The following is a 25,564-nucleotide window of genomic DNA, read 5'->3' as shown; positions in this document are numbered from 1 at the left end:
ATGGGTTTGGAATGACACGAAGCGGAGTTCATTTTTGGGCGAACTATCCCTTTAAGATGATTAGTGCATTAATATCAGTGGCCTAGAAAAGGCTATTTTTATTGTACATGGGGCATTGTACATTGTACTGATGAGAATTTAGTGCACCTTTAAGATAATGGGCAGATAGTCCTGTAACACAATTGGAGTGACATTTGAGAGAGATTCTAAATTCTGCACACTCTGAAGTCACACATAAGTATGTTTTGATAAAGTCGGAGGATGTGTTGACATCCACATGGTTATGTGGTTTCCGAAAGACACCCTGATAAAATCTACCACTTCTGTTTTAGTACTTCAGCATTTTAGAAGAATGTTGCACTTCTTTATTAAGTTAATTTGCATCATTCTCACGGCAAAAAAACACTCTTCTTCTCTTCCACCCACAAATATGTAAACATCCATAAACGAAACTAAGCACAACTGCATAAGATATTAAGAATAGTTTATTTTTCTTAGCCCATTGCAAAATACCCCCCCCCCCCCCGTTTTAAACATAACTCGTGCAAAAATGCTTTACAAGAAAAATCTGCTTAGTTAAAGATGAATTAGCTTCGTAGTATTTTTGTCGTAGACATACTGTCTTCTCGACTGATCTTGTTTTAATGATGTTGAGATATTTTACAGGAAAACAAGACGAAAAATACTTAAGAAAGTGATTTTCGCAGTGTGTAAGATTCATTATCATTCAGAAGCTAGAAACAGTTCTGCTGTTCACTTCAGATACGCTGTGGGCCTTAACAATGCTTTATTGAAAATAAATGAGCCGAGAAAGAGAGAGGGAAGGAATGAGTGTAGAAGAGTGACAGTGTGGGAATGCTTGAAGAAATGACGGCACGAAGGAGAGAGAAGAGAGGTTTACATAATCAAGGGGCAGGAAAAAATGGTTGTGCTCCAGTAACAAAATGGGATTATCTTGTGCAGATTTCTCTTCCTGTCCCTCACTCTTTCATTATCTTTCTCCTCATGAGCCAGATCTAAAGCTAGTCTTTTTTTTTTCTCATGTTCTCACTTTTAACCCCAGTGTTGTGTTCTCATCCGAATCTGGTTATATTAACATCCTGTATGCTTTACAGCAGGACGGATTTGGAAACATCAAGAGTTTAGTGGAGGATCAGCTGCAGACCAGCATGGTCAGTAAACACGCATTTAACACGATTACACTGAATCATAGTCTTAATTGCAGGATTGTGCAAATATTTCATCTTTCACTATGAATTACCAATAAACATGTTATCATACACATGACATATGATGTATTTCCTGAAACCTTATATTATTTTTTTGGTTTGTAAAAAAAAAAAAAAAAAAGACGGATTTGGACGGATAAATGTCTTTACTGTCACTGTTGATCAATTTAATGCATTGTGTAATTATCATTGTGTCATCATTGTGTAATATTAAACTAACTCTGATTTTTCAGATTCAAATTTGAAATCATTAATCAATCATTTTGAATAAGTTAAATTAAATGTAGCCATAATTAAAGTTTGTTTAGAAAGTTGCCCAACCTTGGTTTCATGACACATATCTCAAACTGTTCCTCATACACATATATCTCATACTAAACATCACTCTCTCTCTTTCTTTCTGTTTCCGCACAGGTGGTGGGAATCATAATCGGCGCTGGAGTCGCCATCCTTCTCATCGCTGTCCTCATATTTTTTGTCCTGCGCAGGATGCAGCTCCGCAGTTAGTTCTCAAAAACTAATTAGTGAAATTAATTTTATTTAAAAATGATCAAGTAATCTAGATTTATAGAACAGTCATATCTTATTAATCTTGTTTGTTTGGTGTGTTCTCTCAGAACTCGAGGCTCAGGAAGCCCCGAAGTATCGTTTTCGTAAAAGAGACAAAGTCTTGTTTTATGGGAGGAAGATAATGAGGAAGGTGTCTCAGTCCACCTCCTCACTGGTGGGCTCCACCTCCTCCAGGCCCCGCCTCAAAAAGAAACAGAAGATGCTGAACATTGCCAAAAAGTGAGTTTCTGTAGTGTCTTTATGACGTCAAAACCCAGATGACTAATTCACCAGTGGTTCCCTCAAGATTTTCCTATGGGATTTTTATAATGGGGTTTTTCAATTTATGAGTAAAATTAGGCAAATACACATATGTTTCGCTCTACAACGTAAATCACACACACCCATATTGAAAACGCAAATTTGGATGCTGTTAGTTGTTGTTTTTTTAAACCTATGTTTCTAATAAGAAACTAGATAAGAACATTTGGTGTGTGAGTGTGTGCAGTTTCCATTGTAGAACAAGTATCGTCAACTTATATTTACCACAGACCTTATTTTACTCATAAATTGAAAAACCCCATAGGAAAATCCCAAGGGAACCAGTGGCGAATTAGACTTCCGAGTTTTGACGTCATCCCCGCACCACGCTATTTGGTTATTTGAATTGTCTCAGAAGATTCCCAAGCATCATGTCATGCCTCTATCCTTCAGAATCCTGCGCTTTAAGAAGGAAGTGCCCACTCTGCAGATGAAGGAACCTCCTCCGTCAGTGCTGGAGGCAGATCTCACAGAGTTTGACGTGGCCAACTCTCACCTGCCGTCTGAGGTGCTCTACATGCTCAAGAACGTGCGGTACGCTCCCATTGCGGTCGTTGAGATACATTCGAGTTTTTTTCACATCGAAAATGAAATCAGACGCTGGTAAAATATGACATATATTTGGTGTCTCTGTTTTTCTCTCCCACAGCGTGTTGGGTCACTTTGAGAAGCCATTGTTTCTGGAGCTGTGTAAACACATGGTGTTTCTGCAGTTCCAGCAGGGTGAATACGTCTTCAGACCCGGTCAGCCTGATAGCAGCATATATGTAGTACAGGATGGCAAGCTGGAGTTGTGTCTTACTGGACAGGTGTGTGTGTCAACACTGTTGTGGCAAAATTAATATAAGGCACTGCAATCTGTATATGTGATTGTTTGCAGGTTTGGTTTCGTACAAGGTGCTTGAAGTAATTCGTTTTGAATTTTTTTTCCCCCAAAAATACAATCTTTTCATGCAAAATTAACACTGCAGCCCGTTTGAAATGGATATTGAGCCATTTCTCATGGCTATGGGTGTGATATTGCACATATATTTCCAAGTAAATGATACAGCTTTCATTCTTCAGGTCAATCATATATTTATGGAAAAAATTCAGATTGAATGAGGAAAGCGATATCTTTGTCATAGGATCCATTCAATGGTTAAGGTGATTTTGAAATCGTATTCAAATCCCACTTCTGGAATTCTGTTTCAGTCTGACCGCTCTAATCTTTTTAATTGCAGTTTATTTGTACCATTTTGTTTTATTAGTATGTTTTGTATGTATCTATTTACCTTTTTTAGAATTTGAAAGATAATAAAGATATTGTTTGATAAGTGAGATTTCTGATTGTAGTCCTTGAAAACCAAAAACATTAATGCTTGAAAAGTCCTTCAATTTCATTTTACAGTATCTGTACGAAACCTGTGTTTTGTGTGTGTGAGTGTGTGACTCACCCAGTGTTATTTTAGTATAATTGATAGACTATTATATATTTTATTAATATTTTGAATTAGTTCTTATATTTATATTTTCTGTATTCGTTTAAATGTAAAGTTTTGGTAAATTGTTGTTTTTGTCATGTTTATTATTTTTGTTGATATGTCTGTATTTGTATTCATTTTTAATTCAGTTTTAGTTATTTTAATAACTAAACAACATTTATTTTATTTTAAATAAAAAAATGTTGGTCCCACTTTATATTAGGTGTCTTTAACTACTACGCACTAACATTTTAATTAATAATTTGATACATTGCACTTATCATACAGGTTTTTACACTGTACTTGTGTTATAAAAAATAATTTCTGTAATTACAGCTATAATTACACTGTAACACAAGTACATAGTTGTTAAAAACACTTAATATAAAGTGTGACCTACATTTTTTATGATTTTAGTTTTAGTTAACAATAATAATCTCTCTCTCTCTTTCTCTCTCTTTCTCTCTCTCTCTTTCTCTCTCTCTCTCTCTCTCTCTCTCTCTCTTTCTCTCTCTCTCTCTCTCTCTCTCTCTCTCTCATATTAGGATGGTAAGGATGGAGTGGTCAAAGAGGTCTACCCTGGAGACAGTGTTCACAGTCTACTCAGCATCCTTGATGTCATCACGGTGAGTCACACCCACAATTCCTTTCTCTGTGTAACATAATTATTTTATAAAATGCATTAAATGACCTTTGTCTCTCTTTTTCCGTATCCTTTCCTGTTCCTGTTTTTTCTTTCCCTTTCCTTTTAAATATTCCCTTAAGAAGGTCAAATAGCAATTTTTGTTGCAAAAAAAAGCACTTTACATGGGAAAATGCTCACATGAGTTTACATATTCTGGATATAATGCATAATTCAAGGATGAAAGTGCTTTGAACGTTTGTGTGGATGTGTTTGTATATTTCAGGGTCACCAGAGACCGTATAAAACCGTCTCTGCGAGAGCGGCCGAAGTGTCCACTGTCCTCAGACTGCCTGTTGATGCCTTTCTGTCCATCTTTGAGAAATACCCAGAGAGTCTTGTGCGAGTGGTTCAGGTCTGGCTTTATGAAACCGCTCAGAGGATTCTGTCGTTATCTGTAAGGACACTGGATGTAATTGTGAATATGTTTCCTGTTGTGTCATCCCTGCAGATCATCATGGTCCGTCTTCAGAGAGTGACGGTTCTGGCCCTGCACAACTACCTGGGGCTCACCAACGAACTCTTCAGCCATGTGAGTCAACACGCATATACACTCACACACACTTTCTTTCTCATGATTGGCTGTTTTATAAGTGCTTTACAGTATCCAAAATATTTTCAGGTATTTTTCATTTCCTTTCTGTCTGCCTTCCTTTAGGAAATGCAGCCTCGTCCCTCTCCTCTCTCTCCTCATCCGACACGCTCCAGTCCCGTGCGACACAGCAAACGCTTTGGGAGTCTCACCGTTCCTGATAAACACCGTGAGGCCGCTGTCCAAAATGCTACTGGTGAGGCATAATATCATAATTCACACGTATTTACTTGTAAACATTGTTTTCCCTTACTTTAATGCAAATAAATATGTATTATTTATATTCTCTACTGAGAATCAGAACAAGTATCTAATGAATAATCACACAATCCAAAACATTTTACTTGTCCTAAAAAAGATTGATTAAAAAAGTATATTTTTAATACAATTATAAATATAATTTTTTATTTTATTTTTCTGTTTTTTTAAACATACTTTAAACTATTATAATATAAAAAAATATTATAATATACACTCTCAAAATACTTAAATGTTTGTATATATGTTTGTTGCACTTTATTAAGGATGCCTCACACTAATAGTTCTTCTGAAAATCAGACCACGTGATAGCAGAATCTTGATAAGCATTGGTTTGTTCATTTGTTTAAGAATCCTTCCCTAATTATGTAAAACACTTTGCAGTGTGAGTCAGGCATAATGTCGCTTATCTAGGTGTTTGCATTGAGCGATATTAGGCCTTTACATTTGTTTAACAGTGTGAGTTTTGATGCACCCCTGTCTGCAGGTGGGGATCATGGGAAGGATGGCAGCACTATACCAACCCTCAGTAGGACCATATCCATGCCAGTTGACATCGCTGGTAAGTGCTTGTGTTTTACAAAAAAAATTCTAGGTCAGATAAATTAACTTTCTGTTCATCAAAGAATCCTGAAAAACAAAAATATGAAGCAGCACAACTGTTTTCAACATTGATGATATGTTTCTTGAGCATCAAATCAGCATATTAGAATGATTTCTGAAGGATCATGTGACACTGAAGGCTGGAGTAATGATGCTGAAAATACGGCTTTGATTTATATATAAAAATTGTATTATTATAGAATTTATACAATTATAATGGATATACACTCACCTAAAGGATTATTAGGAACACCAGTTCAATTTCTCATTAATGCAATTATCTAATCAACCAATCACATGGCAGTTGCTTCAATGCATTTAGGGGTGTGGTCCTGGTCAAGACAATCTCCTGAACTCCAAACTGAATGTCAGAATGGGAAAGAAAGGTGATTTAAGCAATTTTGAGCGTGGCATGGTTGTTGGTGCCAGACGGGCCGGTCTGAGTATTTCACAGTCTGCTCAGTTACTGGGATTTTCATGCACAACCATTTCTAGGGTTTACAAAGAATGGTGTGAAAAGGGAAAAGCATCCAGTATGCGGCAGTCCTGTGGGCGAAAATGCCTTGTTGATGCTAGAGGTCAGAGGAGAATGGGCCGACTGATTCAAGCTGATAGAAGAGCAACTTTGACTGAAATAACCACTCGTTACAACCGAGGTATGCAGCAAAGCATTTGTGAAGCCACAACACGCACAACCTTGAGGCGGATGGGCTACAACAGCAGAAGACCCCACCGGGTACCACTCATCTCCACTACAAATAGGAAAAAGAGGCTACAATTTGCACGAGCTCACCAAAATTGGACAGTTGAAGACTGGAAAAATGTTGCCTGGTCTGATGAGTCTCGATTTCTGTTGAGACATTCAGATGGTAGAGTCAGAATTTGGCGTAAACAGAATGAGAACATGGATCCATCATGCCTTGTTACCACTGTGCAGGCTGGTGGTGGTGGTGCAATGGTGTGGGGGATGTTTTCTTGGCACACTTTAGGCCCCTTAGTGCCAATTGGGCATCGTTTAAATGCCACGGCCTACCTGAGCATTGTTTCTGACCATGTCCATCCCTTTATGACCACCATGTACCCATCCTCTGATGGCTACTTCCAGCAGGATAATGCACCATGTCACAAAGCTCGAATCATTTCAAATTGGTTTCTTGAACATGACAATGACTTCACTGTACTAAAATGGCCCCCACAGTCACCAGATCTCAACCCAATAGAGCATCTTTGGGATGTGGTGGAACGGGAGCTTCGTGCCCTGGATGTGCATCCCACAAATCTCCATCAACTGCAAGATGCTATCCTATCAATATGGGCCAACATTTCTAAAGAATGCTTTCAGCACCTTGTTGAATCAATGCCACGTAGAATTAAGGCAGTTCTGAAGGCGAAAGGGGGTCAAACACAGTATTAGAATGGTGTTCCTAATAATCCTTTAGGTGAGTGTATAATGTAATTTATATAATATAGAAACATGTATAGAAATGTAAAGTGCATTGTGCTTATGTTAGTGTCATACTTGCTGACCTTTTCATTGTTGTAAATGTGTGTGGTACAGGAATGCAGAAGAGTCTGCGTTCAGATTTCGACATGGCATATGAGAGAGGCCGTATCTCTGTATCTGCCGAAGATGGAGCTCCCACTCCGCCTGCTTTCACACGAGTGAGTTTTTTACACATATTTTAACATATTAACAACATATTTTGTATTACAGTATCAGGAGTCTAATGCGAATCATCATTGAGAATAAGAAGTAGAAGAAAAATTGGATCTTTTGATTTTAGGTTGAAATGAGCCAGAATTGAAACTTTGAGAGTAAACCGTAAAGACATCGTGCTTGTTTTTCGGTGTGTCTCAGGAGCAGCGTGAGAGGAAGGTGACGGTGGACGAGGTTCCTTCAGGCGTGTATTTGTATCCTGACGAGGAGTCAGGGATGGAGAACATTTTTTGCCCGTTTCAAGGACGACCTAACGCTACAGTGTTCGAGGAGGCCCAGAAGGAGATTCTCAAACTCATGAGGATTGAGGTACATTATATCTGTGTTTGTGTGGTACAGTTCATTGCCCAGTAAAATGAAGCGTACTTCAGTTTTCTTCTGATTTCTGACGGTCACGTCTGTGTCTCTGTTGACACTCTTTCCTCATATGCTCTTTCATCATCAGGACCCCACGCTGCTCAATGGGAGGGTGACGTTTCATCATGCTAAAGCTGGATCTGTGTTAGCCAGACAGGGAGACCAGGTGCTCATCCTCTCTAATCTCCTTTCCTTTCTTCCTCTGCTGCCCAATTTTGTTGGCGAAACTTAGATCCGTTGTATTGAAGAATCAAATGCTTGTATTTTCTTCCACCCTAGGACTACGTTCACACTGTCAGTTCAAGTATGATTATTTGTGTATCCGATATGAATCTGATCTAAAATATCTGTGTTGGTACCTGCACATCAAGAACAACACAGCTTTGTTTCTGCAAAGACATCTGACATGTTTATATGTTTTATGTGGGGTGAGAAAGTAACATAATAAAAAAAATGCAAAATCCAATCAGAGCGGTCAGACTGAAATGGATTTCCAGAAATTAGGTTTGATATAAATTTAGCTTGAAACGGATTTGTAAAAATCTGATGTTTTTTTTGCCATTAACACTTGCTAAATATGATCTGATTTACATAAAAATCATATTTGGACTGACAGTCTGAACAGTTGATTGGTCAGCTTTATTTAGTTCCACAATATCACTCCATGTATTCTCAGTTTCTTCTTTGTGATCCTGTTTGTTCCTCTTCTCTTCTTTAGGATGTGAGTCTGCATTTTGTCCTCTCTGGCTGTCTTCACGTCTTTCAGAAGATGATCGACAAGCAGGAAGCAGTGTGTCTGTTCGTGACCCAGCCGGGTGAGATGGTGGGTCAGCTGGCTGTACTCACAGGAGAGCCGCTCATCTTCACCATCAAGGCTGAGCGTGACTGCACCTTCCTCAAGATCTCCAAATCCGACTTCTATGAGTTAGTGTTTCCTTACAGTCCTGCAGCTGATTTGACTCTGTCAGTCTATCGAATGGCACTCTAGCCATTGCAAATCTGGGAGAACTTTATTTTACAGTCCTGTTCTGCATGTACATTGTATATACTTATTGTAGTAATGACTAACTGGATAATAGCTAGGTACTATTCCTGAACCAACCTCTAAACCTAACCTTGACCTGTGTAGTTACATTACATTACTCAGTAATTTTGTGGGTAAGTGCACTGTAAGTACATTGAATGTGCATGTGTAAAATAAATGGCAACTGTGAATTTTATAAGAAGAAAGAAGCAGTTTTTGTAAAATTGTCTGTGTTTGTGCTGCCCCCTGTAGGATCATGCGTGAGCAGCCTAGTGTTGTTCTCAGTGCAGCTCACACCGTGGCTATCCGCATGTCCCCGTTTGTGCGACAGATGGATTTTGCAATCGACTGGATGGCTGTTGAAGCTGGACGGGCCCTTTATCGGTACCATCACTCTCTCCTAATTATTATTATTATTATTATTACTATTGTTTTTTAAACTGACCTGAACTGAACTGTTATTAAGTCCAGTATAATATTTTTTTTAGCTGACAACAATCACAGTGAGCAAATGTACTTTGCAATTTGTTCTATTAATTAATTAAGTTGTTGTGTTCTGTAGGCAGGACGATCAGTCTGACTGCACCTATATTGTGCTGAATGGACGACTGCGTTCCGTCATTCGAAAAGCCAATGGGAAGAAGGAGCTAGTCGGAGAGTACGGACGAGGAGATCTCATCGGAGTTGTGAGTCTAGAGCTCTGACGTGAACCCTAGTTTTAGGGTCTCAGCTAGTCTAAACTGGATTTAGGATTGCTAAAATATGGCTAACCCTAAGTTTTGTATATTTCCTCTCAGGTGGAGGCTTTGACACGGCAGCCTCGTGCCACCACGGTCCATGCCGTCAGAGATACTGAGCTGGTGAAGCTTCCAGAAGGAACGCTCAACAATATTAAGAGAAGATACCCACAGGTGGTGACGCGCTTGATCCATCTGCTGGGTCAGAAGATTTTGGGAAACCTCCAACAGCCCCGTGGACCTTTCTCAAGTACGTTTAGCCCAAAAACCAAACGTTAATCAGTCAACTCGCTTCAAAAGCGTCAGTAAAGATGACCTTAGAGAAGAAACATCATCTTAGGAGAGGAGTTCTGGTCAGGTCATAATTTTAGATAAAACGAGTAAGCCAATGAACATGAAGCAGAGCTTTTTTGTGTTTAATAAAACATTTAAAATGTGACTTTCCTTTCTCTAGGCACTGCGCTGGGTCTGCCAAGCATGGCGTCCAGTCCGGACGTCACTAACCCAGCCAGTAATCTCTCCACGGTGGCCGTGCTTCCTGTTTGTGATGATGTGCCAGTCAATGCCTTCAATTTGGAGCTTAGCCACGCTCTCAGCGCCATAGGTACACTAAAGCAGTTATTGACATTTAAAGCCCATGATCTAGACACATAATCTAAAGGCACTAATATACTCACAGCAAAGTTATTTTTAGTTTTTCACTTAGGGGTAAACTTTTCACTTAGCAGCGGTATACTGTTAGCGAATATCCCGACGCCACCCACACTGCTGAGAGTGACGTTTAGGTGAATATGCAAATATGTGCTTCGCGCTTTCTTCTCAGTTCGTCACTCCATTCAAGTCATGTCACCTTTATATATAGCACTTTATACAATAGATTGCTTTAAAGCAAGCAGTTTTACAGTATTGAACATGAAAAACAGGGTTAGTGCCGCTTTCAATTAGAATTAAAGCTTTAATTTCTACTATAAAGAAGCTCTCCAGTGTGTTCATGTCTGACCTCAACGGAGTGAACAAAATAAATGAACTAGAGAAGATTTCCATGTCAAGGACGTTGGAGCCTTGGTGATTTCATAATCACCACAGACCAATGGTGGTTCCAAGGTGTTTACCAGTTGGCGAACCTTTTTGAACTCCTGAAACTCTCAAACTTCGTTTTGGCCTTATTTTGTGTGAAATGACATTCTTCGACTTCGCTTGAAGTATATCTGGGCCTTAACACATTCTCATTCTTCAATCAGGACCAACCCTGCTGCTAACCAGTGAAATCATCAGAGAGAGACTTGGCGCTTCTGCTTTGGACAGGTATATAAATGCGAGATCAGAACGTCTCATTCTCATTTCTCATTCGTTCTCATGTCTCATTGTAATCTGAAATGCGTCTCTTTCTCTAGTATCCATGAGTACAGGTTGTCAGGTTGGTTGGCTCAGCAGGAGGACATTAATCGTATAGTGCTGTATCAGACGGACAGCGGTATGACCCCATGGACTCAACGCTGCATCCGACAAGCTGACTGCATCCTCATTGTGGGGCTTGGAGACCAAGAACCTGCACTTGGAGAGGTATTTGTCGAATCTTGTGTTGTTTCTGTCCACGTTCATGTGAATGTGTGAGGTGTAGTGGTTGAAGATCAGAGCTGGTAACGCAATGTTGTTGGTTCAAACCTCACAAGGAAAGATTCATTTTTACCTGTCACCTCGAGCAACCAACTTCAGGTTGTGCAACTTGGCACACTTGATATACCACCAACATGTCATTTTTGTCAGACTCGTCTGTCTATAAAGCATATTTTGTTTGAATGTACTGCTTTAAATGCCACTAGGCAACGTTTTTACTCAGAAAGTTCACTAACGGATGTTTTCAAAAACATTTCACCAGGAATAATCAAATATTGAAATGAAGAATCTTATTTAATGTTTGTTATGATGATGAGGTGGTTGTTAGTTGTTGTTTCTAATTATTACTGTATGTTACTACTATTTGTTTCTTTTAAAATATATTGATCTTGCCTTGAAAATAGCCATAGATGCTGGTATGGCAATAAAAACAAACCACAAAAAGGTGTGGTCAAAAACTAGGAATTGTGAATTTAATCGATTTGCTGTCCACCCAATGATTCACACCCCTAGCGGGGTCACAGATTTGTGTTCGAATAGCTTTAAACATGGATTATCCAATCAGAAGTTAGATTCAAACTTAATGGTAAAAGGTTGCGTTTTGATTCTCCCATGTTCTTACCTTCTCAGTTGGAGCAGATGTTGGAGAACACAGCGGTACGGGCACTGAAGCAGTTAGTTCTGTTGCATCGCGAGGATGGGCCGGGTCCTTCGAGAACCGTTGAATGGCTGAACATGCGGAGCTGGTGTTCTGGACACCTTCACCTGAAGTGTCCCCGTAGAGTCTTCTCACGAAGAAGCCCCTCTAAACTGGTAAAAACAACAAAAAACATGTTTAGCTTTCTGTTGATTTACAGAACAAAGATTTTTAGTAACCCTTGGATGCGGTTGTTGTGTTAAACAGCGAGAGGTATATGAAAAGGTTTTTGAGAAGACTGCGGACAGACACAGTGATTTCTCCCGGCTGGCCAGAGTACTCACAGGAAACAGCATCGCCCTCGTGCTGGGCGGAGGAGGAGCCCGGTGAGCCACATCAAGCAATCGTTAGACTGTCATTTACATGCAGACCTGAAAAATGGACTAAAGAGTTTTTTTTATTCACTTATTTTCAAATTTGTCTTTGTCAGTGTTACTTTAGTCATACTTGTATTCCATTATAGTTTTTTTTTTTAATACTTGGAATTAGCTTTTATCTTTATATTTTCAACTTTTAGTTAGTGTTATGGTCTTTTGTCATCTGCATTTTTTATTATTATTACTATTTAGATTAAATTTTTTTATTTCAGTTTTTATTTCCATTTGATCATTTTAGTGCTCAACTTAAACAACATTTCTCATTTTTTCTCTTGAGTTTTTTTTTTTTTTCAGTTATATTTCAATGAACAAAAATGTTTTTAGTTTTAGTTAATCATAATAACCCTGGTTTTGGGGGAACACTTTAGAATAAAATAAATACTGTAACAAATGTTTTGCTCATTGTTAGTTCGAGTTAGTTAATACATGAACTAATGTTAACAAATGAGACCTTATCTTAAAGTGTTACCATTTTAAAATGGTCAACGTTATGTTCAATCTTGCAGGGGCTGCTCTCATGTTGGTTTAATCAAAGCCATGGAGGACACGGGAATTCCCATCGACATAGTGGGAGGAACCTCCATTGGCTCTTTCATCGGTGCTCTGTACGCAGAGGAGAGAAATGCTGTTCGGGTCAAGCAGAGGGCGAGAGAGTGGTCCAAGGTAACGTCAACTCTATCCGCCCCCTCACACCTTGCTTTGAGAAATCAGAGAAGATATAAGATCTTGAGTTATTAATCACTAAAATCTTTTTATAGTTTGTTTAATCCATTTCTCTTGCCCTCAGGCCATGAACTCTGTGTTTAAAACGGTACTGGATCTTACTTATCCAATCACGTCCATGTTTTCTGGCTCTGCCTTCAACACCAGCATATCCAAAGTCTTTGAGGACAAACAAATCGAGGTGAGAGGTCACCACAGCTCTTTTAGAGTGCATCGATTTCAGAAAACTAACCCAATGTTTCTGAAACACATATTTTGCTTAATTTAATTGCACTGTATTATTACTTAATTGTTTAATCTTCAAAATAGCTGATGTAATTAATAAGGGTGATTATCATATGCATGACAACTGTAATATTGTGTTTTTTGTGCTTGTATTTGAAGGACTTGTGGCTGCCTTACTTTAACGTGACCACAGACATCACAGCTTCCGCTATGCGTGTTCATAAAGATGGTGAGTGACGACTGAACTGTGTCCTCTTTACTTTCAGCTTTAATGTGGGGTTCCACTGGGTTCCATGTTAGGGGCATTTGACTTCTTGAATATAAAAAATATTTTAAGAATTTTTAATCATATAGCCTGATGATTTAACAATTATAGAAGCTTGTTTCCGCCACTGAATAATAAATAAATAATAATAATTGCGACTTTTTATCTCACAATTCTGACTTTTTTTCTCACAATTGCGATATATCAAGTCAGAATTGTGACTTTTTTTCTCAGAATTGCGAGATATGAAGTCAGAATTGTGAGAAATAAAATTGTAATTCTGAGAAATAAAATCGTAATTCTGAGAAATAAAAGTCGCAATTGCGAGATATAAAGTCCCAATTGGGAGATATAAAGTCAGAATTGCATGATATAAAGTCGCAATTGCGTGTTATAAAGTCAGAATTGTGAGATATAAAGTCAGAATTGCGTGAAATAAAGTCGCAATTGCGAGATATAAAGTCGCAATTCTGAGAAATAAAGTCGCAATTCTGAGAAATAAAGTCGCAATTGTGAGATATAAAGTCGCAATTCTGAGAAATAAAGTCGCGATCGCAATTCTGAGAAATAAAGTTGCGATTCTGAGAAATAAAGTCGCAATTCTGAGAAATAAAGTCGCAATTGTGAGAAATAAAGTCAGAATTGCATGATATAAAGTCGCAATTGCGTGTTATAAAGTCAGAATTGTGAGATATAAACTATTCTGAGGTAAAAAAAAAGTATGTCTTTTTTTCCCCTTAGAATTGGACTTTATATCTCACAATTCTGAGAAAAGATGTCAGAATTGCGAGATGTAAACTCGCAATTATGTGTTATAATGTCAGAATTGCGTGATATAAAGTCGCAATTGCGAGAAAAAAAGTCACAATTCTAACTTAATAACATGCAATTCTGACTTTATAATACGCAGTTGCGACTTTATTTCACGCAATTCTTACTTTATATCTCACAATTATGAGAAATAAAGTCAGAATTGCGAGATGTAAACTCGCAATTGTGAGATAAAAAGTCACAATTATCTTTTTTTTATTATTATTTTGTGGCGGAAACAAGCTTCCATAAATAATATATGAATTTAATAATTAATCTTGGCTAATGACAATGTCAAATATTGATGGAAAAAGTAAAAAAAAAAAACTTTACAGCAGTGATAAATTGAACACTATTAAACCTTAACTCTGGTAAAAGGCTTTTCAAATGTTTACTGTTAGTGTTAACATAACCTTGACAGAAATATGGGATGTTCTGGCTGTCTGGTTATGAATTTGTAATGATCGCATGCATTAGGAAAGAGGAGTTGTTGCATGTGGGTTGTGCAATTTGCTGAAAGGTCTGAAGTTACGGATTGTTTCTAAGAAAAATCTAGAAAATGCCCATTTCATTTTGCCTGTTAACTCGCATTTACACAAGTGAGATATTAATGCAGCGATTCATTTCTCTCACTGTGTTTGTCGAATGCATAATCACTAATATGCATTTTGGGATTGACCAATGGCATGCATTATCTCTAAATTCTGGGTTTGGTCTACAAATTCAGTCAAACGTGTTTTAATCAGGTTCAACAAGTATTAAACAGATATACTGTAATATAAGTTCTTTCACTCTGGATAAATCAGTTAATGTTCATGTTAACATCACTGACTGCAGTTTAGAGCTGTAAAATGCTGGATTTGGGGGCCTTATAATGGTCATGTGGTCACCCCTGTTTGCCCAAATGGATAATGGGATAGAATTTGCATGTCTTACTAACTGCAAGGACAAAGCTTGTCTCTATTTTCTTTCCCACTCCATCCCTTCTGTCCTACCTTCCGTCTTAACCTGCTTTTGTCATAGAAACGGCTAATCTCACATTCATTCTCGTCCTTTTCACACATCTTGATCTCACTGTTTTCTTTCTATTATATTCTAAATGCCCATCATGTCAACGTAAACCCCATTAGCTGTTGTAGAAGGTAAAACCCCTGTTAGTGGTGTCTGTAGGATCCAGAACGCATTACCACTTGCTTCCCCCTGCTCTGTTAATGTCGTTTCCTCTTCATTCTGCTGTTGTAGCATTGCTTAGGCGCTTCTAATTCTCACACTGCACAAATAAGGAATTACAAGTCCAAACACTTTACTGCAACTTTATGCCTTCACTCAGCTGTGGATGTTTGTCAGGTTGTGCCCATGTGTTAAAAAATAGAATGTCTTCTTATATTCAAGCAGTTTCTAAATGTACGAGTCAATAATTGAATACCAGGCCACCTGTCTTTCACCTTTGTGTCAGTGGTTATAAATCAAGTGACCCTCAAGAAACACAAATCACACTGTTGTAGTTTTGTTAAGAGGTTCACAAGACAAGTCAACATGATAATATCTTTAGTTTCACGTCCTGTGTGCCGTAATACTCATAACAACCTGCATATCTCTCACTCTCACCTCTCACTCTGCCTCCTTCTCTAATCTGTTTTATTTGTCCATGTTGGCATGGCTTAGATTGTCATCTCTAATAAATGCAATGTTAGCTTTCAGCTTTCTTTCCCTCTTTTGTTAGGAAACCACACAGTTATGTTACAATCTACTTTCAAGTTTTGTTTTTCTTGTTTATACTGATTAGAATAAGATGTCCGATTGGCATAGCCAGATCTTAACATGATGTCCGTGAAACTACGGAGAGTTATCTGGGAATTTTGGGTTCCCCGCTCATTCTCACTCATCTGTTTCCTGTTGTTTACTGTCCCTCCCTCCTCTGTCTCTCTCCACGTCTTGTCCAGTTTTGATTTACTCTCCATCTTCATTTTGCCAGGCTGTGTTTGGCGCTATGTTAGAGCCAGTGCCTCCTATACCCCTTATCTGCCTCCTCTCTGCGACCCCAAGGACGGCCACCTCCTCGTGGATGGTTGCTATGTTAACAATGTCCCAGGTCAGGATTCTGCCCCCTTTCCCCCCTCCACCAACTTCCAGAAGCCTAAAGGCGGTTATAAAAAAAATATATATATATCCCTGCGACAACCAACCACTCAGTTACCCTTTGCTTTTTATTGTCTCTTGTACTGTTTAAAAAAAATTAACCCCCTGCTTACATTGGGAACCCATGGCTTGGAAGGAACATAGGATAGTATTCAATGAGAGAAAGAACAGAGGAGAGAGACTGTGCTTTCAAAATCACGATAGACATTACATTTGGCTGAATCTTTGGAAAAACTCAGGTCTCATTTTAGGTTTTGTTTTTTTGCATTGTGGGATTCTTTTTTATAGCCGTTAAGCACAATTATCCCAAATGTTCTCATGACCATAGTGTTTCCGGATGTTTTGTGTAATTTCCATTATTGTTATTAGATTTTCATTACTGTAATGCAGTTTTTTCTGTATATAATGTTTTTTCCTTGTGCTTAATTGTCAGGAGTAGTACAAAATGGGCTTGATGGTAGTGGAATATAGGCTTCATTTTTAGGATGAAATATGACCCTCATATATTTTCAGTTTCATAAGATTCAGTCATTCACTCTCAGGACCACTAGGTGCACAATTTCCATTTTTCTTTTCAATCCCACTCTTCACTGTGTAGCTCTTTTGTAAAGAACACTTATTTTTACACGCATAGACTCCCGATGTACGGTTACAAATGTGTATAAATTGGTTATTTTTACAGCGGCATGTTTTTTTTCATTTACATTAATAGGTTAACAGTAAGCTTCTGGAGAATATGGCATTGTTAAATTTAGAATGATTTTTGCTGGGGTTGTCCTTCACTGAGATTTTAATAAGGTAGTATATTAATAAGGTCTCTGTGTCAGGATAGTTGGTGAATATTGTTTAACAGTCTCTAGTGTCAGTTGCTCTAGCTAAACCACTGCATGATTATATTGATTTGCATTAAGGTACAACCAGCATTAAAGGGATGGTTCACCCAAAAATGAAAATTCTGTCATCATTTACTCTCCCTCAAGTTGTTCCAAACCTGTATGACTTTCTTTCTTCTGCTGAACACCAAAGAAGATATTTTGAAGAAAGTCGGTAACCAAACGACTGATTGATTTCCATAGTAGGAAAAAAAAAATACTATGGATGTCAATGGGGACCAGCAACTGTTTAATTACCAACCTTCTTTAAAATATCTTCTTTTGTGTTCAGCAGAAGAAAGGAAATCATACAGGTTTGGAACAACTTGAGGTAGAGTAAATGATGACAGAATTTTCATTTTTGGGTGAACTATCCCTTTAATGCTGCGATGGGACTTTTGATGTTGACCAGGTTAATGATGGCTTTTTCTTTTTGGTTTTTGTCTGCCTCCTGTAGATACTTGTGTTATAGTTTTCCTGTTCAGGCTGATGTATCTTCCCCACGCACTTCTATCATGCACACATCACATGCACTCGTCCCGTCTACCTTGAGCTTGGCTGTCATCAGCACACCAAACGCACTTTGTGCATTTTGTTGCATGTTTATCTATTGCAAGCCGCTATTCTACATGTATTTATGAGGTCAAGGGTCACTGGGAGGTCTTGTTCTGGATCCTACAGCACTGCTAGCTACATAGGCTAACGCAGTGGTTCCCAATCCTGGTCCTGGGGACCCACAGCTCTGCACAGTTTGTATATCTCCCTCATTTAACACACCTGATTCAGATCATCATCTCGTTAGGAAAGAGCTCTATGAACTGAACTGGGTGTGTCAGATAAAGGAGACATATAAAATGTGCAGAGCTGTGGGTCCCCAGGACCAGGATTGGGAACCACTGGGCTAACCTATTGGGAATTTTTAGGAGATTCCTCAACACCGCCCCCCCACCCCACCGAATTTCAACCGAGGGGGCCCAGAAACACCCGGCTCCGGGAGTACCGGCACTTTTTTCCCCACTTCACTGGGAATGTCACAATTTTAAACAGACAGATCTTTTTATGTTGTTTCACCTTTATCAATGGGCACTCTTTTTGCTTTAAAGTAGTTCACCCCAAAATTAAAAATCAAACATGAAGGTGAGTAAATAGAGTACTGAAGTGATTTTTGTAGGCCAGCCAAGAAGTTCACCCTGGTTTTTCCATTGGCTTTTGGATTATTGCAGAAAATGTGCTTTGTAACTCAACAAAAGTTCATGATTATTATCATGATTTTGATTATCTTCACAAATAAACACAACTTTTATGAATTTTGAAGCCTCAATACAATCGGCAGAAATAAAAATTTAAACGTAGGCTTCAATGTCATTACAATTAAGCTTCTTGCAATTCTTTCAGTCTTTATTTAAAAAAATAAAAATAAATCCCTGAAAGTTTTCCCTCAAAAGCATGATTATAAACACAATGAGGCTGTGAAAGCAGACTTGTGAGTAGATGAGTTTGCAAAACATTGGCTTCAGGACGATGGAATTGAACTTGCTAAAATGCTAATTCATTTCTGGGTTTTGGCCTATAAAAATGCATTGCTCTATAGTGACAGAATTTTAAATTTTGGGTGAACTATCCCTCATGCTGAATGCACTTGCCTCTCTCAATTTATCTCTCTCCTTCCAACCCATGTCACTGTCACGCCTCTCCTAACACCTGCTGGTCGAGTCTGGTACTGCAGGTGGGAACAGGCTGGCATTGCCCAATATGTTCACTGACTTGTCTTTTAACTCTGTCTCCTCAAGCCTCTCTGCCCTAAAAATACATCATTATTGTTATGGAATAATTTAAGATGAAATTAGTTGTTAGAATATTGCCATGAGTTTTGCAAATTAAAAACAGAATCAATGTCAGATTGAACATTTTTGTTCGAAACAAAGGCAGAGTTGAAAGATAAGTCAGTCTTACCTCATGGGTGTTTACTCTACTGCTGTCAAGGTCGGGTTCACTGTATGAGGTAGGCCAAACTAAACCACCGCACACCGTCCTTGGGGTGACCATCACTGTATCTCCCTGCTGGTCTGTGCGCTACTAACCAAAAATGTGACTTCAGGGTCACCTCCAAACGCTGCTGGGGCATTACGTATACGTTCTTTAGACGTTATTAAGAGGTTATTGTCCCCTCCCGGTGTGGTAGGCTCCCTGTGGCGCTATGTCAGGGCGAGCATGACCCTTTCCGGGTACCTGCCACCCCTCTGCGACCCTAAAGATGGGAACCTGCTCATGGATGGAGGATACATCAACAACCTGCCAGGCAAGTACGCCCCAGAGAGAGGGCCACTGGGGCCAGAAACACAATCTGGGTTAATTTTTGGCTTTAAAGAGCTATGTGGCTCTAAGTAAGTATAATGTGATTTTCTTTGCAATTTTGAGGGTAGAATGAGTGGTTTTGCTTTATCCATTTGAACTCAGAATATGTGTCTATTATAATTTGCTAATTGGTCAATTTGGCATCTGGGAGATTTCCAGTACATTTTAAATTGTTGTTGTATTTTGGACGAACAGTTTATGAATTGTTCAGAGACAAATGGATAAAGTTTTGCAGGGATTGGGTGGTGTGGACAAAGATGGTCAGTTGTTTGACCTCTGGTCTTCACCAGCCTATTAAAAACTTGAAATTTGATCAGATTGTAAATGTCAGTCATTGTAAGTTGATGATGTTGTCTGGTGTATGATTGGTCTTTAAATGTGATTATAAATATTTGATGTCTCTTCTTTACAATATAAGTGCAATTTAATACATTTAAATTAAAAAAGAAAAGAATAGAAAAATGGCCCTAAACATCACCAGACAGCAACAGTGTAAAGTCCTTGAGTTTGCAGTGCAACATAATAGGAAGAAAGACAAAGTTCACGTAGTTCAGATGTTGCATTTCAACTTGGGGCATCGTAATTAAGGGGAAAAAGACAAGATTTTGCATGCGACATTCCATGTTATAATTTGATCTGATATATTTAGCAGCAATCGAGCAGTTTGCACTGCCAAAGACAAAATTACTCCTTGCATGAAGATCACCTGTGTTTTATCCCTCTGAACATATAAACCTAATTGGAAAGATCAATATTTTGTAATGCACAACTTACTTTTTAATTTGGCCATCATTGATTGTCTTTTTCCATCCTTTGTTTCTCTTGAACACCTGCAAGGCTGTTTCACCACAATTCTCATGCAGCGAAAGCTTTTAGAAATCATTTAGTTTTAAAAATGTCTTACTTTTGAACTTAGATGTTTATCCGGTCATATTCCTGATGAAAATAACAGCTTTCCAATTTTGGGTTTGGTGAAACAGTGTTGATTGGTGATCAGTTATTACTTGAAGGATTTTGTCTGAAATATTAACAGTACTTTGATTCTTCCCGCTACCTTGTGGACGTCTGTCTTTGTGTGTGTGCGTGTGCATTTGTTTGCATTCAACTGGCATTGTAACGCCCTGCAGCGGACATAGCTCGTAATATGGGCACAAAAACAGTCATCGCCATTGATGTGGGCAGCCAGGATGAGACTGATCTCTGTAACTACGGTGACAGTCTTTCTGGCTGGTGGCTGCTATGGAAACGAATCAACCCGTGGGCCGAGAAAGTGAAGGTGAGTCAATATTGTTGGATGTTAAATTTAAAAAATGTATCCGATACCAATAGCCGATTACTCGGAATATCTACTGATACTGATTTTCTTTAGGGAAAAAAAAAACAATCTCCAAATGAATGCTGTAAACTATACAGGGAACCTTCTCATTTGGTACATTACTGTAATAATAGAGGTTCCTCTGTCTTTCAGGTGCCTGACATGGCTGAAATCCAGTCCCGTTTGGCCTACGTATCCTGTGTACGACAGCTGGAACTTGTCAAGAAGAGTGCATACTGCGAGTACATTCGCCCACCCATCGACCGCTTTAAGACTATGGACTTTGGGAAATTTGATGAAATCTATGTAAGAACTCAAAAGCCTAAGTTATTATATGTCGTCTTGATACTGTATAGTTAATAATAGCAGTAGAGTATTTAGTGTGCATAAAGCTGTTATTCCGAGTAGTAAATGACCTCCCACAACGGCATAATGAAAGTTTTCTGTCGTCTTTCAGGATGTGGGTTACCAGCATGGTAAACTGGTGTTTACTGAGTGGGCTCGTGGGGACATCATTGATAACATGCTGAAAGACCATCGCTCAGCGGACTATAATGACAGCAAGAAGACCGATGTGAGTTTTCTTAGTACTCTTTTAAACAAGCCATCATTCAATCACCCTTTTATGACTATTAACATCATTCTCTTGTGATTGGCTGTTTGTTTCAGTCGTGCACGTGTCCTAGTGCAGACTTCACTGATCTAGCTGAAATTGTGTCCAGGATTGAGCCAGTACAAAGCTACGTAGGAGCTGATGGTCAGTTACCCAAAGAACATTTCTTCAGCTACTCTTGACAGAGTTAGTATTATATAATGTACTTGCTGTACATTGTACTTCTGGTTAACTGATGTTTTTGTGTCTAGCAGAGGAGTCTGACTATGCGACAGAGTACGAGGAGGATGGGATGGACACCGTGAGAGAGGAGGAGGGTGAGGGTGAGGGTGAGGGTGAGGAAGAAGAAGAAGAGGAGGCTGAAGACCCTGAGGACCAGTCTCCTGGAGAATGGGGACCAAATGGGATCTTCACAACAGTGAGTGTATATACACACAACCTTTTATATGTGGTGTTAAAAGTTAACCCACAGTTAACACAGTAACTAACCTCATAACCGGTGAAATTAAAAATATTTTGTGTAGGATGAAGAGAAGACGGTGCGTCAGAGGAAGTACATCACAAGGGACCTCAACATGGACTTCTCTGGAGTGTCAGATTCCTGAAAAGGGAGTAATGCAGGGTCCAGAGGTCAAAGGGCACTGGAAAGAGAAGCAGAGACTCGCCAGTGGCTGAGGAGTGTAAAGATAGATGCAGAAGAAAAGACTTCTGAATTAATAAGATTGTGGGGAATTCACCAAAGATACTGTGATTTTGACCCATTAACACTACAATAACCACAACTTGTCACCAAAACTGTGACTCCTCTATTATCGTTATCGGTTTGCCTATGAATGTTTTTTTTTTTTTTCGGCTCAAGACTCTGCAACAACAGGGTCCAGGAACTGTGGGGGCCCACCTAGGCAGAGGAATCACTTCTTGAGAAACTGTGCCACTGAAATTAGGGGCTGTATATCTTTTGAGATGTTTTGGTATTTTACATCTTAAATGTCTAAAGGGAGTTTCAAAGGGAGAGTGATGTCTACAGTGGCAGCCAGTGTACCACTATACTTAAGTTCTGGTCTGTTTCCAGACTATGCCAGTTCATTTGAGAGAGTGTGTAGTGTGCCTGGTTAGTGATTTTTATTTAATTTTATTTAATTGAATGACATTTTTTTTGTTAGGGTGTGTTTGTGTGTGTGTGTGTACGATCACAACTTGAACATTCATTGGCAACTTCTCCCATAAAATGCCATCTAGACTGAGAATGGTTTTCCCAGGATGCATTGTTAAAGGTGGCATAAAAGATGGCATATGTTCAGAAAGACTTCAGAGGGAGTGATGCTGCTTCCTGGAGTCTTATTTCCATTACAACGATCAGATTGTAATGGTAGATTAGTTTTGATGGTATTTGATGCAAGGTTGCCATGCTTGTGAGTGTGAGTGTGGAAGGGAGAGCGGCAGAGAGTGAGGAAGTGAGTTTGGAAGTAAGAGCGGAAGAGTGAGGAAGTGAGTGTGGAAGTGAGAGCGGCAGAGAGTGAGGAAGTGAGTTTGGAAGTAAGAGCGGAAGAGTGAGGAAGTGAGTGTTGAAGTGAGAGCGGCAGAGAGTGAGGAAGTGAGAGCGGCAGAGTGAGGAAGTGAGTGTGGAAGTGAGAGCGGCAGAGAGTGAGGAAGTGAGAGCGGCAGAGTGAGGAAGTGAGTGTGGAAGTGAGGGCGGCAGAGAGTGAGGAAGTGAGTTTGGAAGTAAGAGCGGCAGAGTGAGGAAGTCAGAGCGGCAGAGAGTGAGGAAGTGAGTGTGTTAGTGAGAGCGGCAGAGAGTGAGGAAGTGAGAGCGGCAGAGAGTGAGAGCGGCAGAGAGTGAGGAAGTGAGAGCGGCAGAGAGTGAGGAAGTGAGAGCGGCAGAGAGTGAGGAAGTGAGAGCGGCAGAGAGTGAGGAAGTGAGAGCGGCAGAGAGTGTGGAAGTGAGTGTGTTAGTGAGAGCGGCAGAGAGTGAGGAAGTGAGTGTGTTAGTGAGAGCGGCAGAGAGTGAGGAAGTGAGTGTGTTAGTGAGAGCGGCAGAGAGTGAGGAAGTGAGTGTGTTAGTGAGAGCGGCAGAGAGTGTGGAAGTGAGTGTGTTAGTGAGAGCGGCAGAGAGTGAGGAAGTGAGTGTGTTAGTGAGAGCGGCAGAGAGTGTGGAAGTGAGAGCGGCAGAGAGTGAGGAAGTGAGAGCGGCAGAGAGTGAGGAAGTGCGAGCGGCAGAGAGTGAGGAAGTGAGAGCGGCAGAGAGTGAGGAAGTGAGAGCGGCAGAGAGTGAGGAAGTGCGAGCGGCAGAGAGTGAGGAAGTGCGAGCGGCAGAGAGTGAGGAAGTGAGAGCGGCAGAGAGTGAGGAAGTGAGAGCGGCAGAGAGTGAGGAAGTGCGAGCGGCAGAGAGTGAGGAAGTGAGTGTGTTAGTGAGAGCGGCAGAGAGTGTGGAAGTGAGAGCGGCAGAGAGTGAGGAAGTGAGTGTGGAAGTGAGAGTGGCAGAGAGTGAGGAAGTGAGAGCGGCAGAGAGTGAGGAAGTGAGAGCGGCAGAGAGTGAGGAAGTGAGGGTGGAAGTGAGAGCGGCAGAGAGTGTGGAAGTGAGAGTGGCAGAGAGTGAGGAAGTGAGAGCGGCAGAGAGTGAGGAAGTGCGAGCGGCAGAGAGTGAGGAAGTGAGAGCGGCAGAGAGTGAGGAAGTGAGAGCGGCAGAGAGTGAGGAAGTGAGAGCGGCAGAGAGTGAGGAAGTGAGTGTGGAAGTGAGAGCGGCAGAGAGTGTGGAAGTGAGAGCGGCAGAGAGTGTGGAAGTGAGAGCGGCAGAGAGTGAGGAAGTGAGGGTGGAAGTGAGAGCGGCAGAGAGTGTGGAAGTGAGAGTGGCAGAGAGTGAGGAAGTGAGTGTGGAAGTGAGAGCAGCAGTGAGAGCGGCAGAGAGTGTGGAAGTGAGAGCGGCAGAGAGTGTGGAAGTGAGAGCGGCAGAGAGTGTGGAAGTGAGAGCGGCAGAGAGTGAGGAAGTGAGAGCGTGGAAGTGAGCGTGGAAGTGAGAGCGGCAGAGAGTGAGGAAGTGAGAGCGGCAGAGAGTGAGGAAGTGAGTGTGGAAGTGAGAGCGGCAGAGAGTGTGGAAGTGAGTGTGGAAGTGAGTGTGGAAGTGAGTGTGGAAGTGAGTGTGGAAGTGAGTGTGGAAGTGAGTGTGGAAGTGAGTGTGGAAGTGAGTGTGGAAGTGAGAGTGGCAGAGAGTGAGGAAGTGAGAGCAGCAGTGAGAGCGGCAGAGAGTGTGGAAGTGAGAGCGGCAGAGAGTGAGGAAGTGAGAGCGGCAGAGAGTGTGGAAGTGAGAGTGGCAGAGAGTGAGGAAGTGAGAGCGGCAGAGAGTGAGGAAGTGAGAGCGGCAGAGAGTGAGGAAGTGAAAGCGGCAGAGAGTGAGGAAGTGAGTGAGGAAGTGAGTGAGGAAGTGAGTGAGGAAGTGAGTGTGGAAGTGAGAGTGTGGAAGTGAGTGTGGAAGTGAGTGTGGAAGTGAGCTTGGAAGTGAGCGTGGAAGTGAGAGCATGGACGTGAGCGTGGAAGTGAGCGTGGAAGTGAGCGTGGAAGTGAGCGTGGAAGTGAGTGTGGAAGTGAGCGCGAGGAAGTTAGAGTGAGGAAGTGAGTGTGGAAGTGAGAGTGAGGAAGTGAGCGTGGAAGTGAGAGTGAGGAAGTGAGTGTGGAAGTGAGTGTGGAAGTGAGTGTGGAAGTGAGTGTGGAAGTGAGTGTGGAAGTGAGAGCGGCAGAGAATGAGGAAGTGAGTGAGGAAGTGAACAGGGAAGAGAGTGAAAGATGAGTGACAGTGAGGAAGCGTGTGAGAAAGAGAATACGGAAGGCAGGGAGCTTTTATGAGGAGGTTTATATGCTGCGTTCACGCCCTGTCACTATTACTGTAGGCTCAAGATGACAACACGTGACGTTCTATCCCGAGCTGTTCACGTCCTCGGACTGGGAATAATTTGTTTATATGGTGACACTATCAAGTCCTAAATTAATCTGCAGGGGTCAGGTGGTACAAGTTAGCCTGGTAATAATGGCA

General features: G+C 40.4%; 1 protein-coding gene across 1 annotated transcript in view; it reads left to right on the top strand.

Annotated features, from left to right (window-relative positions):
- Positions 1-23,474, top strand: part of pnpla6 (patatin-like phospholipase domain containing 6) — a 37,944-nt gene extending 14,470 nt beyond the window's left edge. The window contains 32 exon segments of the mRNA XM_081361279.1: positions 1,116-1,172; positions 1,644-1,731; positions 1,847-2,018; positions 2,493-2,633; positions 2,749-2,908; positions 4,108-4,188; positions 4,471-4,599; positions 4,696-4,776; positions 4,903-5,032; positions 5,582-5,656; positions 7,256-7,359; positions 7,556-7,723; positions 7,860-7,937; positions 8,490-8,695; positions 9,048-9,179; positions 9,358-9,481; positions 9,593-9,782; positions 9,987-10,136; positions 10,774-10,837; positions 10,927-11,095; positions 11,780-12,018; positions 12,020-12,172; positions 12,730-12,886; positions 13,011-13,127; positions 13,331-13,400; positions 19,440-19,556; positions 20,740-20,888; positions 21,081-21,233; positions 21,385-21,501; positions 21,597-21,684; positions 21,792-21,958; positions 22,065-23,474. Coding sequence (XP_081217405.1) covers positions 1,116-1,172; positions 1,644-1,731; positions 1,847-2,018; positions 2,493-2,633; positions 2,749-2,908; positions 4,108-4,188; positions 4,471-4,599; positions 4,696-4,776; positions 4,903-5,032; positions 5,582-5,656; positions 7,256-7,359; positions 7,556-7,723; positions 7,860-7,937; positions 8,490-8,695; positions 9,048-9,179; positions 9,358-9,481; positions 9,593-9,782; positions 9,987-10,136; positions 10,774-10,837; positions 10,927-11,095; positions 11,780-12,018; positions 12,020-12,172; positions 12,730-12,886; positions 13,011-13,127; positions 13,331-13,400; positions 19,440-19,556; positions 20,740-20,888; positions 21,081-21,233; positions 21,385-21,501; positions 21,597-21,684; positions 21,792-21,958; positions 22,065-22,145 — 4,107 coding nt within the window. The 3' untranslated portion in view covers positions 22,146-23,474.
- Positions 23,475-25,564: the final 2,090 nt, after the last annotated feature.

The sequence above is a fragment of the Scardinius erythrophthalmus genome (genome assembly GCF_964197995.2).
Source record: "Scardinius erythrophthalmus genome assembly, chromosome: 3".
Classification (NCBI taxonomy): domain Eukaryota; kingdom Metazoa; phylum Chordata; class Actinopteri; order Cypriniformes; family Leuciscidae; genus Scardinius; species Scardinius erythrophthalmus.
The sequence above is the reverse complement of the archived record's forward strand: the minus strand, read 5'-3'. Positions and strand labels throughout refer to the sequence as shown.